General features: G+C 41.7%; 1 protein-coding gene across 2 annotated transcripts in view; it reads right to left on the reverse strand.

Moving 5' to 3' along the window:
- LOC111861505 (MOXD1 homolog 2) overlaps positions 1-21,169 on the reverse strand; it is a 272,739-nt gene that overhangs the window by 31,989 nt on the left and 219,581 nt on the right. For both annotated transcript variants that reach the window (XM_033750350.1, XM_023846149.2), the window contains 2 exons: positions 12,706-12,792; positions 6,853-7,041 (listed from right to left, as the gene is read on the reverse strand). In XM_033750350.1, the coding sequence (XP_033606241.1) occupies positions 6,853-7,041; positions 12,706-12,792 (276 nt within the window). The remainder of the gene's footprint in view (positions 1-6,852; positions 7,042-12,705; positions 12,793-21,169) is intronic.

Genomic DNA, 21,169 nt, shown 5'->3' on the forward strand with positions numbered 1-21,169 from the left:
AATTTTAGTAGAAATATCATTTTGTTAAAATTCATTATATAATATAGTAATTATTTTAGGAAATTAAAAGAAATTTTGAACGATTCGAAGTTAATTTAAATTTCAACCAAATTATAAAAGATTATATTCTAATTTAAGGAACTACAGGGATATAGAGCAGTAGGCAGACAGTGGTAAACCATGAGTATCATCAGCCTCACCATCCACGTGGCACATTTCCATGGCCTTAGTACTTAGTTATATAACTAAGTACATCCAAAGGAATGTTGTCTTCCTCGAGGACTGGATTGTTGCTCAGCTGCTCAAAAAATTCGCTGTCTTTAGTGAAGCTTAACGTACACAAAACTGTCCAACTGTCTTCCTTATAACAACTCTGAATAAACCGCGTAAAAAACACCGTTTCCAACAGTTCCTCTATTGTTGCGCGCGGAATCGTTACCTTGGAAACTTGTTTGCTTCTGAAGACATTATCAGAAACGGTTGCGTATATTTGCTTATTTGAAATCTGTTGCCTAGCAGCGGATGTTACGTTGTCTGTTTAGCTGCTACCTAATAACGAGTTTAGACGCTACAGTAAAATATGCATATTCCTGCTTTCTGTTAGTGTTAAAATTGAGAAATTTAGAATTTTGGTAGTTGCTTTAATTTATTTATGTTGTTTAGTGTAGCCTTATGAATATTAGAATCATGTTATTTTCGTTGTTATTTTTGTGTGCAATATGCAAAGATGTATGCTAATGTATGTTATGTGCCATGCTTATGTAAAGCTTAAGTTATCCCTGTGCTTAACTAATTAAATACTACACCATGAAGGAGTATGGTGGAGTGGATGTATAGATCCACTTTTCTTGACCTCGGCACTAGTTGGAGGAGAGTGGTCAGCTTCAAGCTCCGGTTGCTTTAGACCCAGCGAAATAGCCACCGGTACCCACTGGATATGAGGCTGGGAGGGCCCCAGAGCCGGTCTTGACGACATGGAGAAGAGAAAATTCGTTACCCTACCGGGACTCGAACTCCGACCCCTCGGTCTCCCAGCCCGTAGACAGTCCTACACCGACTGATTTACTCGGGCTTTTCAATGTTTATGTGTCTTTATGTTACTTTATTTACATACTTACATATCCATAATTATGTTCCCACTCAGTTTCTAAAGTCGAGTGTATGTCGGTTATTATTTGTGTTCTGTGTGATTGTTTGCGCTTGTATATATTTAGTGTGTGTGTGTGTGTGTGTGCTGCCATCTGTCGCAAAGCTCCTGTAATATCTGATATATGGGGTTGTATGTTTCGATGTACATGTCGTTCATAAGCAAGTTGTCCATACTAATTTCATAAACGTATAATTTTTCCAAGGTATTTAAATGTCTGTCCTTCCTTCTGTCCGTATGACAACCACAGTATCTGTTATTGTTCCGTATGTATGTCATGTGGTTTCAATTTCCGGAATTGCTGTTGTTTTTCTGATGGCTTGAATGTTTTCTTTGTGTCTAATATTGAATGTTCTTCTTGTATGCTCGAAGTACTATAGTGGAATATAGCAAATAACGCATATTAATAATAATACTTTGAAAGTATTACACATTACAGAAAAGGCGGACTCAGCGTGAAGAAGGCAGCGCAATTAAAGACAAAGAGCGATGTTCTCAAGGAAATGTATTTTAATGATTGAATCACGAAACTGGAATAACGCTGCAATATTTTAAATTAAGAACTAATGCAGTGTAGTAACGTCAAAAAACGAATATTTCCCTGAGGATGATCAAGTATGGTCGAAGCATATAGCAGTTTAATTTTAATTTTAATATTATTTTAAGTTGAGGAGTAATTGTAAAGTTGCTTTAAATAGGGAGTAACTGTGTAAAGTAAGGGCCGCGCCATAGTTCAAGCAGTTAGTCTCTGGCTTCCTTCCGCGGAGGCCCGGGTTCAATCCCGGGTCTGGTCAAGTGGGATTTGTGGTGGACAAAGTAGCGCTGGGGCAGGTTTTCTCCGACTACTTCGGTTTCCCCTGCCAATCTTCATTCCACCAATTGCTCCACAATCACCCTCACCTATCATCTGGGGCTGGTACAATAGGCCAGAAGTGGCCGCAGTACAAGGGACTTAGTCCCACCCCACTAGCAACAAAAAAACTGTGTAAAGTTACAAGGAAAGTAGATTAAAGGCACTTTTCACACCAATATAGTAAAATACGTAAATATTGTCAGGCAACACTGAATTTATCAGTCTACGATTACGAAGCCATAACAGGGAAAACGTCAGTCTCTACAGCTGTACTTCGAACGCAAGTGTCGCTGCGGACTGTATTATAAATAACAGTGATTTTACTCCAACTCTAACTGCTGGACATTGCGTGACAGCAACTAGACACGCCGTGGCACTGAACGTAGATGGCAGGCCTATCGTTTTACTGCACATGTCACCCCACATCAACATCCCTCTGCCACACTCCACCTCTGCCCACCAGCAACATATGTTCAACCACAAAACCACAGAAATTGTAAATAATATTAAATCGTTTTGGGCGATAGGTTCACATTATTCATCCTACGGTGCCAACGCTAACGAAGCCTAAACTTATCCATACTGAAGAGTGTCCAATTGTGTTTTCCAGTGAGAGTGGGGACTGTATAGGGGACGAAGGGTGGTTTGTAGGGTGACGTAACGGACTGTATGTCTCGTATGTCTCATACCAAAATATAAGTCTGCCAGGGCTCCATTAGTACTCACAATTTATAGCAAATCTAACAGCTTGAATCAAGATGAGTTACTGTTCATTTTATTGGACAGTAAACCCGTCTGAAATTATCAGACTCCAGTGCATATCTCTGTATATAAATAATTCAGAGGCGATGTTTCAATAGCTAACTCCATGGAGCTGACACTCGATCAATTACACAGCTTTTTATGGAATCCAAAAATTTGTTACTGTGCTCAAAACAGCCAGCCACTGGTCCCTACCTGAAACGTATCTAGTTAGCAACCTGAAATTCCACTTCTTTGAGATATATTTTAATATTATCCCTCCATCTATGCCTAGGTCTTACTATTAGTTCCACCTTTCGGGTTTTCTGACTAAAATTATTCACTCTCCTCACGTATTGTGCGTGTTATTCCTGGACGACACATTTTGATTTCAGCACATTAATAAAATCTATTGAATAGGAAAATAATAAAGCTCTTGGTTATGAATTGCTCTTAACCCACTGTTACCTCCTCTTATTTTTTTTATTGCTAGTGGGGTGGGACTAAGTCCCTTGTACTGCGGCCACTTCTGGCCTATTGTACAGTATAGCTACAGTAATCTGAGAATAGTATAATAATTATAGTTACGGCTTACGAATATCCAATAAATCGGTTAGCCAATCCAAACCCCTTCCACAAGTCACTAATACGAGTGACAATATTTAGAAAACACTGCTTTAGGCTGGAGCCACACGAGCGCACAATAGTACGTCCGTTGTAACGAATGTACTTTGATGAGGACGCCACACAGTTGCAGACTGCGGTGCGTAGTTTTTTGTCTGCAATGGAGCCAGAAGAAAGAGTAGCATTCGCCTCTCTTTTTTATTTCTACAACGGACGTCACGAAGTTCGTTACAACAGACGTCACGAAGTTCGTTACAACGGACGCATTTTGAGCGCTCGTGTGGCCCCAGCCTTAGTATCTACTCGCGCCCTCTTCTTCTATATACCAATATTTAACGTTTGCTGTAAGCGGAGCGAGTGCCCTATTGATACCAGTTTATATCGTTCAATTTATGGGTTTATCTGTGAAACGATTCGTGGAATAGATTCCAAAGGGTTCTGACAATGGGGTGTATAAAGCGGTCTCCGTAGTCTAGGGGTAACGTTCCCACCACATGACTCAAGGTACTCGGGTTCAAACCCGGCGGAAAAATTCAGGGAACAAGTCCCCCGGGAGGGACTTTAAGCCGTGGGTCCCGTGTCGTAGATTTACGGCACGTAAAAGATCCTCATGTCTCTAGCAGACCTCTGAGCAAAATTAGGCAAGTTTCCCGCCCAAGTAGTTTCCAGTGCCTCTGGTAGATGGGGGAAGCATCGGGTGCCGAGGTACTTTTCCATCGTAGCACAGATTTCTACATCCTTTTCTATCCCAATTCCACGCATGTGCATGCTCTATCACAATTTTTATTGTCTATTTTCTTGTTATATCCCTCCGAATTAGCCTGGTCTCAGGCGATTAATTAGCTGTGTAAATCTGGCAGGGTTTATCCAGTGATTAGGATTAGTTCTTTCTAAGGGGTTCAACTTAGTAGGCGTCTTCCCCTTTCACCTGAGGACGGAAACAGACCAAGTGTCTGAAACCTCGTGTTTTCTTTTCTCTAGAACACCAGACGATGGGAAAAGTCCAAGAACCCAGTAAATTCTGTGCGATTTGTGGAATGCTGAAATAATATTGTGGACATTTCGAATAATCAAACTAACAAACAGATCTTAGAGAAAAATGTCATTTAGGTTCCTTTCAAGCTTTTATTAGAGTCTACCTACTTTCACGGAAAAGCCAATCCTACGGACACGTGAAAAGGCTAAGAGGAATTGCAGGATAGCCTTCCCTTTATATTAGATCCTTCAACAATTGTAGAGGCATTTCTTTCATTGAGTCACACACAAAAGACCGTGGAACTGAAGCATACGTAGCATACATAGCATTCCGTCGTAGCATTTACGTTGGAAACACAACTACAGCTCTCTCCAATACTGTAGCAAGTTAAAAGTTTTCTTTTTTTTCCGTGTCATGGCATTTTAGAAGCTGTCTCACCGATTCAGTATTGTGTTTCAATACGTCATGAGTTTGCCATGTTAGCGTGAAAAGTGCATTTGTGTAGGTGAATGTATTTCATCCAACATCTCTCTTTCTACATCTTCTTCAAGTCTCTTCTCATTTTCCATTAGCTTCTGCATAACACGGGCGTTTGTCACGGAGACTCTAACACACATACGTTCAAGGTCACTTTAAAATCATAAACATAAATTTTGTAGTTAGTGGTCTGGTTATCTTTGTCTCTTGTTTCCAGCGCCTTTTGGATTGTTCATCACTGTTCAGAGCCCATCACAGTGGCCGTGCGGTCTAAGGCATGAACTCTCTTCGCTTGCCCGAACGCTGGGATCGTGGGTTCGAATCCCACTCAAAGCATGGATGTCTATGTATGCGTTTATTCAATGTTTGTGTTGTTCTGTGTGTAGGGAGAGGTCTTGCGACGGGCTGATCCCTCATGCAAGGAGTCCTACTAACTGTGTACACATAAAGAAACCGAAAAAGCGGCCAAGGTCCAACAAAATATGTAGAGCAATAATAATAATAATAATAATAATAATAATAATAATAATAATAATAATAATAATAATAAGTAATCACTATTCAAAGCATTAGTTTTGGTATTATTTGGCCGCAGTTTCAAATCCAAATTAAACAATAATATCCACAGAAACCTGTAACCTTTGAAGTTTTCATGGTAGTGAAAATCAAGGTTAAGGTAGGCCTAACACCGGCATGCGTCAAGACATGTAACAGTTAAGACACGATGTCTGCGACATGACGCAAAGAAAGAAGCACAGTGGAAACGAATGAGATCATGAAAAACCGCCGCACACCTCAGTCATCATGCTGACGAATCATGAATGAGGCAAGACTGCGTCTTTTGTCTCTTTTCTTGACGCGTTCACTTGAGCACGTCACTGGTCACCATCATGATTCGTGGAAAATGACTTGGTACGGAACGCATTTTCCATGCCAACGGAATCAACAAACAGTTTCCATGGACACGCGGTAGACTGTACAAGGGCCTTGCAGAGGAACGATTTATTGCAAGTGAATTCAGAAGTTCAGCTGTGGAGTGTTACCCAGCGGACACCGGAAGCTGCAGAAGTGACCGATTCGCAAATCAGAACCAAGTCAGTCACGCGGAAGAGAAGACGTTCGTAGTCCAGTAAGAAATGGAGCGAATCATAAATTATGAGCTGTTGTAATCAACTGCAATTGTAAAGGCGGCAATAAATTCAATTATCCAATCCGGAACCCGTTTATTCGTCACGTAAACCCCTCATAGTTTAGTAGACCAGCGATAGAAGCACATAACAGGAAGATGGCGTCGTCCTTGGCTCGATTTACTGCGAAAATGTAGAGAATGGTACATCCCGGAATCTAGGCAACCAGTTCTACATCACTACAGCGCCTCTTGCTGCAATAAACAGAACTTACACCAGTACCGTAAATGCTTTGTAAACATTCTCCAGTAATTCGAGGAGTCTGAACACAGATCTTATTTTAATCATTTTAAGTAATATTTTTTTATTGCTAGTGGGGTGGGACTAAGTCCCTTGTACTGCGGTCACTTCTGGCCTATTGTACCAGCCCCAGATGATAGATGAGGGTGATTGTGGAGCAATTGGTGGAATGAAGATTGGCAGGAGAAACCGAAGAACTCGGAGAAAACCTGCCTCAGCATTACTTTGTCAACAACAAATCCCACTTCGGGATCGAACCCAGGCCGCCGCGGTGGGAAACCAGCGACTAACCGCTTGAGCTATGGCGCGGCCCAATTTTCTTGCATTTGATGGGTTGCTAATTTCTATATCTGGTCTGCTGTTGCATGTCTCGTGTACAAGGCTCAAGCGGTGTTGTTTGATATGTGTGGGAGACCTTTGGTACATGGAATGGTATTGATATTAACTTCTCTTATACTACTTACAATAACTTATGAAATGTAAACAATAAAATGCAACATTTCGTATTAAAACAATGGGATTTATCATGCGATATCCCAGAAATATTTGTTTAAATAAACTACGAGATCATAATGACACTCACTGGTGTAAGACCTGCTACACTTACCTCCGAGCCGATCCCCCAAGCTATGACGACGTTGTTGCAGTTGAAGAAGATGGGGGGCATGGGAGACTGATAACACACCTGCCCCCTCTCTTTGGCGTGCACTTCGAACTCAGCCTCGCTACCCTGACACTCATACACTATCACACGGTGTACGTGGGTGCGGTTTACAGGCTCTCGGAGAGGTACGTACTGTAACGAGACAATTAAGTTAACTCTCTTACAGCGGGCTTCAAAGGGCAGAAATGAAGCTTATTAGAGAACATTACTTTAAGAGAGAAGAGACGTGTGCGAAGTTTGGTTAATGTAACTAGTTCATGACTGGATGGCAGAGTTTGTTTCGCGCAATGTTATTACCGGCTTGAGAGGGTGGGACTCTCTGGATAGCCCTGTCCAGGGGCTCTATTTCGCCTCATTTTGCCTTGAGGAAATCCATATTAAATCGTAAATACTGACGCTCTTATATTTTTGACGCGTCTTATTCTAATTACATCATGCACCTCACAATATTAATAGCATTTGTAGTGGAAAATAATTATGAATTTCGTAAAATTAAAAACATAGAAATAAAAAGGTTTTGTAACTCAAATTATTCATGAAGGATATTAGTACTTCTGGTATGCTTATGCTTCGTGTGCAAGATGAAGTGGTGGGTATAAGCGCGAGGGTGTGAGAGGGTGGGGGGTGCGAACTCTATACTCTAGGCCCTCAGAACTTTTCCCGCACTGCTAGCAAGTCTAGGCCTGCATGTAGCTGGTTCAGTAGCTACAGAGGTTGCTTTGCTTTAAGTCCAGTGATGGTCACTTGTAACAGTTCGAGGATAAAGCTTCAAGCCCATGGCGCACCACATGTGTTCATCTTAGCTCCTTTTCTTTATGAGTTCTTGGACGTTGAAAACCCGTACTATAAATGTAGAAATAACAAATTAAGATTTTGGATACCCACGGTTATGAATATTAAGATTACGATTTTCGGGGATACAATGATTTGTTTTATACTTTAGATAGCTACCAACTTTTCGGAGGGGGGCACGCGGTACCGTAGTTAGTTGAGGCACTATGCTACAAGCCGGAAGGTCACGGGAACGAATACCGATGAGGTGGATTTTTTTCAGTTCACCTAATCCTTCCAGCCGCACTATGGCCCTGGGGTCGACTCAGCCTCTAACAGAAATGAGTACCAGGAATATTCTTGTGGTAAAGGGCGGCCGGCGCGTAAGGCTGACAACCTTACCGCCATCTATGAGCCGACTGTCTAGAAAATGTGGGAGCTTCAACATCTCACAACCATATGGGCCTCCACGGCCTGTTACAGGGATAGCTTTACTTTACTATACCAAACTTTAGGATGAACTTATTGCATTTATGTTCAAGGTATAAGATGGAGGCAAAATCTTCCTCCGAAACGTCTGGATTTACTTGCCAGACGTCTTGATGACACATCGCAGAAGACTGCAATTTAAAGCAGGAATTGATCATTCGGCAAAAGCTCAAGAACAGGGGGCATAATGTTCAATTAAACCCCCAATAACTCTTCTATCGTACTGAAAAGTAAAGTAAAGCTATTCCTTAACAGGCCGTGGAGGCCCAAAGGGTTGTGAGATGTTGAGGTTCCCACATTTTCTAGACAATCGGCTCAAAGATGGCGGTAAGGTTGTCGGCCTTACGCACCGGCCACCCTTTATCCCCAAGAAGTTTCCTATTACTCATATCTGTTAGAGGCTGAGTCGACCCCAGGGCCACAGTGCGGCTGGAAGGATTAAGTCAATTGAAAAAATTCCAATGACCTCATCGGGACTTGAACCCGCGACCTTCTATCATACTGGGGAAAGCAAAAATGCTACCGCTTGGAATTGCACTATAACCTACTACTTCAGATTTGAGTGCATTTTAAAATATGTGAATCCATTTCTGGAAATTACTTGTATTGTACATGCGAAGTTTAAGGGTCATAAACTAAGGAACATTCAAAGCTGCATAGTACGAACGAAGAATATAACCCTCTCCTATCAGAACATTTTGCATTTGAACGGTCAGTAAGAGAGTGACCCCATTCAGCAGACCCTTCTAGAGAAGCCCATGGTCACTTAGCCCGTAAAAAAAACTCCAGGTATATTAGGGACACGAAAGTTCATGACCATGTTGACTGGAGCCCACATAGACCCACTATACTGAGCCAGATGTCACTTCAGTCCACACCCCTTCACCATAATTACGGTAACATGCATTTTAACGTTACCTTAAAATGTACAATTCAGCCTTCCAAAACGTCTCTTCAATTTAGTTATTTTCTCCAAATTCTGTATACATTTCTTACAGTCCTCTTGCGTGCTACATGCCGAGTATATCCTAACCTCATTCATTTTACTGTCATAATAATATTTCTGAATAAAGACCGTGAATACTGGACCGTGAAAGTAGATAAAGACTTCTATTTTGAAGGTACCAGCTTCGAATTAATAGCTCGCCTAATGTTCATCGTGCCGGTCACGGTAGCCGAGCGGTCTAAGGCGTGCACTGTCTTCGCTCGCTTGGAAACCGGGACCGTGGGTTCGGATCTGTTTCCTGTGAGGTACGAACTGAATTCTTATATATTATTCTTATACACTTCCGGTCACGGTAGCCGAGCGGTCTAAGGCGTGCACTGTCTTCGCTCGCTCGGAAGCCGCGATCGTGGGTTCGAACCCCACTCAGAGCATGGATGTTTGTGTTCGTTTTCCTGTGTTTGTGTACAGGTAGAGGCCTTGCGACGAGCTGATCACCCGCCCAAAGAGTCCTACCGAATGTGTAAGATCAAGAAAAACCGAAGTGAACGGAGAAGTTCATGGAGGTAGGCCTAGGCCCACTGGGACTGTAGTGCCAAGGGGGGGAAAAAATGTTCATCGTGGTTTTCCTAGTCACTTTATATCAATTTGGGGCTGTACCTGCAAATATACTATTAGCACCTCCTTTCAAATCCCTCGTTACCATTAGTAATCGTACTTATATCTCATTCAAGGCTACAAAATCTGTGTTTACTAAAACAGGCCGATAACTATTTTTTTTAATTCGCTTAATGGGGGGTGGAGTCCTGTTGGGTCCACTCGGCACGGCGGCCACTGACTGGTCTAATGTACCTGCCCCGAGTGATTATGATTATGGAGAATTTGGTGGAATGAAGATTGGCAGGGGAAACCCGTTATTATTAGTTACGAAACGTCGGACATGCGACGATATTGTTATTGTGCACGATGTTATGCGCGCCTTTCAATGAGTCGGACACTGTTGCCAACAAGTCGGATCGACCAGTAACACACAGTTCACTTCATGGCTGCGCCAGTAAGAGGAAATATTGAAAAGCTATGCTGATCACAGTTGCCGCGCCGTCTAAGGCCTGAACTGCCTTCACTTGCTCTAAAGCTGGGATCGTGACTTCGAATCCCACTCAAGGCATTGATGTCTGTATTTTGTGCGTTTATTCTCTATTTGTGTTGTCCTGTGAGTAGGTTACGGCCTTGGGAGAGGCTGATCCCCCGTCCGAGGAGGCCTACCGACTGTGTATAGGATCAAGAAACTAAGAAAGCGGCCAAGGTCCAATAAACGGCTTTAGAACTATATTCAATTCAAGTCTTTATAATTTATGTGCTGAGCCAACAGCCGCAAGGCCAATTACAGACAGAGCACAGTGTAGATACAGGTGATCACATTATGGACAAACACAACATAAAGTCAAAGACAAATTACAGGCAAGCGCTGGAGGGAAAACAAAAACAACAACAACAACAATAATAATAATCATTGAAATGCTGTGAGAAGTTCAGTAACTATGTAAAGGCCCAATTTTCTTCAGAGAAGCAGAAATTACCCACTTCAGAGTGTCGTGAGATTCAAGCCCTAAACTATAGTAGTTTGGTTCGAGATATTTCCATAACTGTGAGCTGCAACTTTTAGCCTGTCATGACAGGGATACGCAACACGTCTGCAGTGTAAAACTTGTTGGAGTTCTGAAATGTTTATTTCTACTGACGATTTAAACCTTTCGTCTGGGTAGAGTGGGTGGTAAGGTAAAGTTGTCCCTGTGCTTAACCACTTAAGCACTAGGCCACGAAGGCGTATGGGGGAGTGGATGTATAGATCCACTTGAACTTGCACATGCCACTATCTGCTTGGCCCTGCATCACCGCAGTCAGGCGGGAAGCAGCTCTTTCCACGAATTGATGACGGTCTGCGCTGCGTTTGGAGGTACGTTGTCATCTTGGTCGCCATGCTGACGGAGTGGGTGGTGTGCCTCCATTTTATATGTGACGTGACGGAGAGACCGGAGTTTGGCTATCCTGAAGTGATTATCTCGTCTCTATCCAGAATAATTGCGGGATAGTATCTCAAATAGCCTCGACGGCTTCCTTCAACATCCTCGTTAATACAGACATTATTCACTAAATATCCCTCCGCGTGACGCCATGTTTCTGAAGTACGTTGAACAGAAACTAAACCTCAAAGGTCTAAACATTTGTTGCTGCTATGCAAATACATGAGGATGAGGCGGGCAGGGCATGTAGCACGAATAGGGGAGACGAGGAATGCATACAGGATATTGGTGGGAAAGCCAGCAGGAAAGAGACCACTGGGAAGACCAAGGCGCAGGTTGGTGAACAATATTTAAACGGATCTTAGAGAGATAGGATGGGATGGTATGGATTGGATAGATCTGGCTCAGGATAGGGACCAGTGGAGGGCTCTTGTGAACACGGTAATGAACCTGCGGGTTCCATAAAATGCTGGGAAATTCTTGAGTAGCTGCAGAATTGGCGGCTCCTCAAGAAAGGCTCAGCTCCATTAGTAAGTAAGTAATGCAGACACATTCGAATGATTAAATTGAAGTCAAAAGGATGGAAACTACTGAAATACAAAATTGTGTTTTTAAGCATTATTAATTTTGTTCAATTGTGTCTGATTTCGGTGCAACAGAGGTTTCGGGGGAGCCACATAACATGCGGTGTGATTGTGCCAGCCCGCCTGACGTGTGGGTTCTAGCGCAGAGGGTGAAGCGTTGAATAACAGACTGCGGACTAATTTCGAGACAGAAAACGTGTACCTCACTTTTGGGCACGTCCACAACAAAAAGTTAAAAAATGCACGTGTTAATTTCCCAGTGTATGTCTTTCCGTCTGCTGGCATGTAATTCCACATTCGAATAATGGATTTTCTCTTCATTTCACGAAAATGTGACAACTTCCAGATTCGGGTAAAGCAGAAGAACATAAGGAACACTTCATATGAAGACTTACATGTGGTTTCGCTCTTACGCAGTCTAACTCTTCTAACTCACTGAATACATATCGTAGGGAAAAATGTTACGAACAAAAGATAGAAAAAAACGAGGCATACGTTCCAAAAATTGTTTCCATACGTCTCATGATTTCCGAGATAAACCACCGAACTTGTTACGCTATGGGAACATTTCCGACCGCCTCTGTGGTCTAGTGGTCAGAGTTCCTGCCTAAAGATCCAGAAGTCCAGCGTTCGATTCTTGGCGCTACCAGATTTCCTGAGAAGTAGTGGGTCTGGAACGGTGTCCACTCAGCCTCGTGAGGATAACTGAGCAGCTACTTGAATGGAAAAGTATCGACTCCGGTCTAGAAAACCGAGATTAACGGCCGTGGTGATCCGTTGCGTTGATCACGCGACACCCTCTATCCGCTAAAGTTGGCACTAACTTCGTCGACAAGCGGCGATCGCTCGGTCGGTATAGTTCGCTTGCGGACTACAAGCCACGGAGTTTGTTTTTGTTTGTATGGGTACATTAGGTAGCAGCTTTGTTCACCCTTAGTGTACACGTGTCTGCGTCCCGAACGCATCAGTGGAAAGCTGTACTTACACGAACCATGTGATGTTTCCTTCTGATATATGGTAGTCTGAAGATTTTGCACCAACATAACGTTTCCTCTGAAGCAGGAAGTGTAACCTGCAAATAAAGGAGAAGTGTGTAGTAAGCTGTAGAAGGTAGATACACTGACAGTTACGTTTTCCTTGGTACTGTGTACAGTGAACAGAAACTGCAAGGTAAAATTGCTGACAAAAGTGGTTGGATATGAAGGAAAACGCCAAATTTTAAATACAAGGATTCGAAAGGATTTACAATATATTGCGTTTGAGTAACAATATTGAGGAATGATAAATGCATACAAAATTGTAGCGACAAATGTGAATGGAAGAAAACCTAAGTGAAAAAGTTAAGCCTATATGCAAGATGATATTGAAATGTATACTAAGGATACAGAGTGGAAGCATGGGAACTGGGTTAATTTGGACTAGAATGGGAAGAAATGGAAGGATCCTTGAATGCATTAGTAAATCTGCACTTTCCATAAAATGTCGGTATTTTCTTGAGTGTCTGAGTGACTATTCCGATCCATAGAGTTAAGTAAGAAAGCTTACTTACTTACTTACGGAGCTGAGCCCTTCTTGAGGAGAAGGAAAATCTGCAACTACTCAAGAATTTCCCAGCATTTTATGGAACCCGAAGGTTCATTACCGTGTTTACAAGAGCCCTCCACTGGTCCCTACCCTCAGCCAGATCTATCCAATCCATACCATCCCATCCTATCTCTCCAAGATTCATTCTAATATTGTCCACCCACCTACGCCTTGGTCTTCCCTGTAGTCTCTTTCCTTCTGGCTTTCCCACTAATATCCTATACGCATTCCTCGTCTCCCCCATTCGTGCTACATGACCTGCACATTTCATGCTCCTCGACTTGTTCATTCTAATTATACTTGGAGAAGAGTACAAGTTATGAAGCTCCTCATTATGCAGTTTTCTCCAACCTCCTGTTACTTCATCCCTCTTCGGTCCAAATATTCTCCTCAACACCCTGTTCTCAAACACCCTCAGTCTATGCTCCTCCCTTAATGTCAGAGACCAAGTTTCACACCCATACAGAACCACAGGCAAAATTATAGTTTTGTATATTCTAATTTTTATGTTTTTGGACAGCAGACGAGAAGACAAAAGGTTCTGGACTGAATGGTAGCAAGCATTACCCGAGTTCAGTCTCCTCTTAATTTCCTCCTGAATCAGGTTTCGATTTGCTATAGTCGTTCCCAGATATCAGAACTGTGGCACAGACGTCATAGGAAACAGATATCTGTAATCTGTATTACCCAAAACGCACTCAAATCCGCTGCAAGCCACAACTGTGATCCTTGGACTGTCTTGCGACCGTCATTACTGGCACGAATGGAAATGCTGAAATAATATTTTTCCTTGCTAAGATGGAATTACTAATGTTTACAATCAGATTTATATTATATGATTCCATATCCGTATTCAGAAAAACGATTAACTGGTTCAACTACGTAATGCCGAACAAGAGCTGGGAAGAATTAATCTCCTACTTTCCTCGATGCAACACGCAATGCAAAGAGAATGGCATGCCCAACAATTATTCTACTGTTGCGTGTGTATTCGTTGCAAAGGTAACGTTTTTACTGAGCCGTTGCCTAGCAACGGTAGTGGGATATACATATAAACAGAGAGATTGATTTGAGGGGGTCCCCCGTGTGGAGGTGGGGTCGAATACCTCCACTGTGCCCCTGCGAGTCATAGTAGGCGACAAAAAGGGAAGTCTCAAATCTGAGACAGTAAAATATGGTCGCGAGTCCCAAGGGACTAAAACCCGAGAAAGACTGCGCTGGCAAGGGCGAGTAGCATATAGAAAAGACAGACCCGTCCTCTCGTCAAAGAGGACGGCCTACAAAACAAGACCGTAACTGTCAAACGATAATAATTAATACCTGGTCATGAGCCCCAGATGTGGCTTGACACCAACACTTACTGACTGACTGACTAACCGTCAGTCGCAATGTGACTTTGACTTTGATGGGGGATGGGTTTTATGAAGCACGGCATTGAGACGGGCTCAGGTGCCATTATATATATAAGTCTCATACATGGATTCAGCCATTTAAAAGATGACAGGGAGGAACAGACAGACAGCATGGGGATCGCATAAGCCTACTTCAATTTTTTTTCGAAATAAAGAAAGAAGACTTAAAAGCTCTTCAGTTCCCTGGCATCCGTACTAAAACAAAATCTCTTTGCACCGTATCGCAAACTGCAAAACTTTCTACATATTTTCTGCAATAATATTAGGCATTTTTTTGAAAAAGAGTTACGCAACCACCATCACTGAGTTCTGCACTATGGAATATCTTTAGGCTGTCAACAGTGTTCATTTTATTAACATTTTTTTCGCAAGTATTTTCCTTGAATATTTCACTCCATTTTTCTAGGTCTAAGGCATTCAATTTTCAATTTCTCTGAAATATCTGTCATGATTTGCTTCTTCCATGCTTTCTTCCTTTATCTGCTTTTTCTCCCGCTTTATGTAGCGTCCTATTATTTATGCCTTATTATTTTATGTTTATTATTGCAGTTGATATTTATTCTTCACTGGTGATAACTGTGCTCTCCTTGCGGGTCAAATAGATTGAAGATGTATTGTCTCATTTTGTCACCTGATTGTAGGACTTGTCAGGAACACAGGAGGATAGAAATTCATCTTCATTTAAAACACTTACATTTAGGGGATGAATGTCTGTCACATTAAATCCTGCTTTACCAAAAGATCTTACTCAAATGTCTGTGACTTTATAAATGGTTGAACTTTTCCTCGGTTTCAGATTATCCAGCCATTGAGGCAAGAATTCTAGTATCCTTTATAGGGCCCAAATATCGCATGATTCAATTGTTGTAACTTGTGTGACGCATGGAGAGGGAATGTAAACATGGCAGTATTATCATATTGATGGCCTACGATTGATATGGGGAACGGGGGCTTTAGAAATTCAAGCTAGCTAGTTCTTCATTGAAAGGCGTTTCACACGCGATAAAATTTTGTTGATTGTCAAAAAGGAGATATTTATTTAACAGGCCTGTTGGGTTTCCTATTCCAGAAGAAGCTGTTGGGGGCACCAGACAACGTGGAAACCTTGAAACGTAATCCTGCAAATATTAACATTTAAGGGAATGAATGTTAATGGCATTTAGAACAATTATTGTAAGATTTAGTTCCCTCTGTCTTGAAGTTATTTACCCGTAATTTCCTTCAGCACAAATTATTATGGTAGGAACAAGAACAGAAGACTTGAGGTTTTCACGCGCGTCACTAGGAAGAATGCCGTCTTCTGGTATGTGACGCCGTGCAGATATTGCAGACTAAGACTGCGGCCATCTGCTTACGGTGGTTCCTCGCTTGCAGATTACCGTATTTACGCATGTATAGGCCGCGTACGTGTATAGGCCGCAGCACAATTTTCAGACAGAAATTATAGAAAAAATAATTTTCTTGGAATATTATTTCAGGAGTATTACACCCTGTATTACTAATTATGAATATAATTTTTTTTTAAATGAAGTGTGATTTCGAATATTTCGAATATAAGCCGCACCCCAGTTTTCCTCTTGAATTTTTGGCAAAAAATGTGCGGCCTATACATGCGTAAATACGGTATTTCTTTTTTCCTTCTACCCTGAAGATGGAACCGATTATCTAGATAATATGGGATCCTCAACGTTTCACAACCCTATGGACCCTACGGGCCTACCCTTCCTACCGTGGCGGCTCAGGTTCGATCACGGGTCTGGTCAAGTGGGATTTGTGGTGGACAAAGTGACGCTGGGGCAGGTTTTCTCCGAGTACTTCGGTTTCCCCTGCCAATCTTCATTCCACCAATTGCTCCACAATCACCCTCACCTATCATCTGGGGCTGGTACAATAGGCCAGAAGTGGTCGCGGTACAAGGGACTTAGTCCGACCCCACTAGCATTAAAAATCAAACATTTTGGTTCCATCAAATATTGGTTTTCTGACAAGCTGAGGGCTTGTTAGCGTCTCAAGGAGTGTGCTCCACTAGTTAATTTGACTGCATGACTCTATCTTCTACCCTGAAGATTGTGGTAGGAGACTCATGCGAAATCTTCATGTTTAACGCCGTAACAACTCAAAGCTTGCATGCACTGCCATTTCATTTCTTCGCAATTTTTTAGTTGAATTTCGAGAAAGATTAAAAAATATAAATTATGTTCACCTTGAATATCCCAAAATCAACATTATTAATTTTTTATCACTCCAGTAAATATGGAGATTACAAAGCCTTCTTTTTTACGGCGCCCATGTGTAGAGCTACAGTTTGGCTATGACTGTACTTTCGACCTAATCTGACTAAAACAATAGGGCCCAGGAACAAAAAGCTGTACTCGCAGCCAGCACAGGCCTGGTAATTCGTCACACGCATAATAAAACCTCACACATACATGAACGGTTACATAACCACGAACAAATGACAAGGAAAGAGATATGAAGAGAGAGACAGGAGATAAAGAATAAAAAATGTTTGGTGATTCTACAACATCCACAAAATATGAGCTATAATTAGGCATTTTTCTCTGGCCAGAATCACAAACCGTGACAGATTTACAAAGCTTGGAAATGAAACGACACGAGCAGCTTGACATCTCTCTGCTTTGTTTACAAGCGCGCCTCCTGAGAACTACTCCCCCTTTCACCTCTCAGACACACCCCAATTATATCTTGAAGTATACGACAAGATTACTTACTTCACACACTGCCACGGCGTTGTCTGCACACTCTCGAGCGAAATTGTTATAGTTCTACATATTCTGAAAAAAAAAACTCCTTTCCTGTCATTCCAGATATACAGGCTGTAATAAGAGCATGAGGACAAATTTTCGAGCACGAGTTCCACATAAAGAAACAAGAAAAAATATCCGGAAATATTTGAGTTACAAGTTATAGCTGAAAGAGTATAATTGCAATAGAAAACAAAAAACAAACAAATTCCGTGGTTTCAGTCCGCAAGCGAATTATACCGACCGAGCGACAGCCGCTTGTAGGCGAAGTTAGTACCAACTTCAGCGGATAGAGGGTGTTGCGTGGTCAGAGCAACGAATCCCCACGGCCGTTAATCTCGGTTTTCTAGACCGGAGCTTCTATTTCCTAGAAATAGCTCTTCAATCATCCTAACGAGGCTGAGCGGACCCCGTTCCAGACCCACTACTTCTCAGAAAAAAATCTGGTAGCGCCGGGAATCGAACCCGGACCTCTGGATCTGTAGCCAGGAACTCTGACCACTAGACCACAGAGGCGGTCAATCTGGATATCAGATGTACAAATTAAATTTGAGCCGAGAGTTTATGCTAAACTTTTATGTCCATTCAGGGGACCTGGGTTTGAACTTCATCTCAGAGTTCAAAATCTCCGTTACTGCTGAATATTCAGGATGAATCTATTCTCCTTACCTCTGACCTTTCATCATGCTCCTATATTTTATTTTTACCTCTCCATTTTGCTTAGCTGTAAAAGTATATGAGATGCTGCTTGTAGTCAAATGAGAAAACACTGGTGAATTCGAAAGTACAAAAGTAATAAGCATCTACATCCATTGGGAACTGTTATAAATGGAATTTGGGAAATAACTTGGCCGGCCAACTAACCAGACACAGAACATGTGCTTCCACGATAACAATCAAGCTCTTTAGTTCCCTATAAAACAGCGGTGCCAGTGTGTACGCTTGCTCTGACATTAAATAACACGACATTTCGTGCCCTCAGTTTATTTGTGACTTTCGTTTGCTTCTTGGAGGAAAAACAGCGATTGTTTCCATGACAGTACATGGTGGAAATGAATTATGGAATTTCGTGTTAGGAATTTTGTACCTTAGCACTATAATACTAGTTGTTAGTTAACATTGTAAATACTTCCGAGTTTCTAGCGACAGTAATTTTATCTCGGTTTGAAGCCAAGCAAGAAGCAGATGTATAATTCTTTCCAGCATTTTTTGTGCTAAAATTGTGACGTCCTGTCTACAGCACATGCGCATTCCACTGTTTCTGCATTTAGATGCTGTAATGAGACAGATATATCGTTTTGCCTACATTGAAGAGAATTTCCCGGAAATTAAAGAGCTACTTTTCAGAAAAAAAACGGGTTGAATGCGGTGTTAGACAAAGGTAACAAGACCCATAATTAACAACCAGAAACTACAACATTCATTTAATAAATCGGTCGTTTATCATTTAAGACTATTACAAGATTCTCTTAGGAAACAGAAACCATTAGCTTAATCAAATATGAAAGTCGGACACTAGACAGAAAACAACTTGGACAAATTTAAACTAAAGTTGAAGAAAGCAGTCTTCTGGGATGTGGCGCCGTGTAGATATTGGTTTAACCGACGTTTCGGAGTAGAACAAAGGAAAAAGTAAGATATCCACGAGCGAACCAGCGTGAGAAGTTAGCCTGTCTGTACCTGCTCACGCTGGTTCGCTCGCGGATTTCTTATTTTTCTTTTCTTCTACCATGAAGATTGAGGCGATACGTTCCTTCGAAACGTCGGTTAACACAATATCTACACGGCGCCACATCCCAGAAGACTGCTTTCTTCATAGTCACCGCCTTGAAAACCTCAAATCTACATAGACTAAATTTCTTACCAAACTTGGCACGGAGACGTAAAACAAAATATTCTCAATAAATATTTCGGGGCAGCTTCACTATTGTTCATTGATTTCTTTGAGTAAAAACAGCGCAAAATATCGACTGGGGTTAGGCAGACACAGAGGGCGTGGCCAGTTGATGATATCTTTGAATATTACACGATAATTAAAGAGACAGGTACAATTGGTTACTATTTCCATAAAAGACGATATATTAAGAGCTAAGGGAGTAATTACTTCAGTAAAAAACTTCACGAAGAAGTGTCCTTATTGAGAAACTAACAGTTGCTCAGCTACTCAATAAAGTCCTCGCGTCTTACGGAGCCCGGATATTCACTAATACGTCAAATGCTTACTTTCTCAATCTATTTCTCTACGGTATATGAGTTTTTTAATATTATCCTCTAATTTTGGTGTGAAAAATCAGGGTGACCTTTCTCGTTCAGCATTCAGAATATAAATGTTCCCATTGCCACATATGTGTTATATTACACACATCTTCCATGAGCTGGTAATTTTAATATTAACACTAAGTCAGGCAGTGCGAACAGTTTCACTCTCATTAAAAGAATGAACGGGCAGAAAGTAAGAACTGTGGGCAGATTACTAAATAATTACAGAATCCTACAGTTTTAGAAATAATGGGCACGTATTCCTTTCAAAAACTGCGAAACAACTACTATGATCAGTCAGGCTTGCAAAACTGGGGAACAGCTACATTGAAATTTAACGGGGACTCATTTCTCTCTTATCTTCTTTTTCTATCTTTTATTCAGACCGCCTCTGTGGTCTAGTGGTCAGAGTTCCTGGCTACAGATCCAGAGGCCCCGGGTTCGATTCCCGGTGCTACCAGATCTTTTCTGAGAAATACTGGATCAGGGACGGGGTCCACTCAGCCTCGTGAGGATAGTTGAGGAGCTATTTCAAGGAAATAGCGGCTCCGGTCTAGAAAACCGAGTTTAACGGCAGTGGGGATTCGTTGCGCTGACCATGCGATACCCTCTATCCGCTAAAGTTGGCACTAACTTCGCCGACACACGGCGGTCGCTCGGTCGGTATAGTTTGCTTGCGGACTACAGGCCACGGTGTTTGTTTTTAGTTTTTTATCCATTTATTCTGTTCCCTCCCTTTTTGGTGGTTAGGTTACATTTGTACCTTCCATACTACATCGCCCCGACGGGCGTAACAATGGCACAACCTCCATACCTAATCAATTAACTCAACAATCACGAATTGTTTTCTACAATGTCCATATATAAATTATTTTATTGCAATAACTGATATGAGTAGATATATCCGATGTGGGCTATATCGAATCTTATTCTCACACGAACTAACCACTGAGAACAAAGTGGTTACTAAATTTACCGCTGGTTATACGATTAAGGTGCTAGGAATTTTGCTAGCAGAATGTAAAATTGGTTTCTTGTGTTTCCCACAATGCATAGCTTTTATTTCCTGAAATGACATTCACCGGTTAATCTTATTAAGACGGAGTGTGTTGGATGTAAATTCCTCATGACGCTGACGGGTATTATATTTTCAGATGTGACGCCGTGTAGTCCGGCAGGATGAAATTATATGGGACTACACGGTGTCACATCTCCGACTATTCGAGACGCAATAGGCTTTCTGCGGAATGAGAATTGAATTCTGTAATATTACTGTGATAAACTGAGTATTAAAAGCGTTAATTTTCGTCATGCTCCTTTCACTTGAGCGGGAAATGCAAAACGGATTCCTGAGTGTACTTTCAATCTAAGAAACACTTTTAAACACCTCTAGGAGAACACAATGAATGGTGAACTGCACTGCCCATAT

Source organism: Cryptotermes secundus, unplaced genomic scaffold (genome assembly GCF_002891405.2).
Source record: "Cryptotermes secundus unplaced genomic scaffold, Csec_1.0 scaffold909, whole genome shotgun sequence".
In the NCBI taxonomy this organism is placed as follows: Eukaryota; Metazoa; Arthropoda; class Insecta; order Blattodea; family Kalotermitidae; genus Cryptotermes; species Cryptotermes secundus.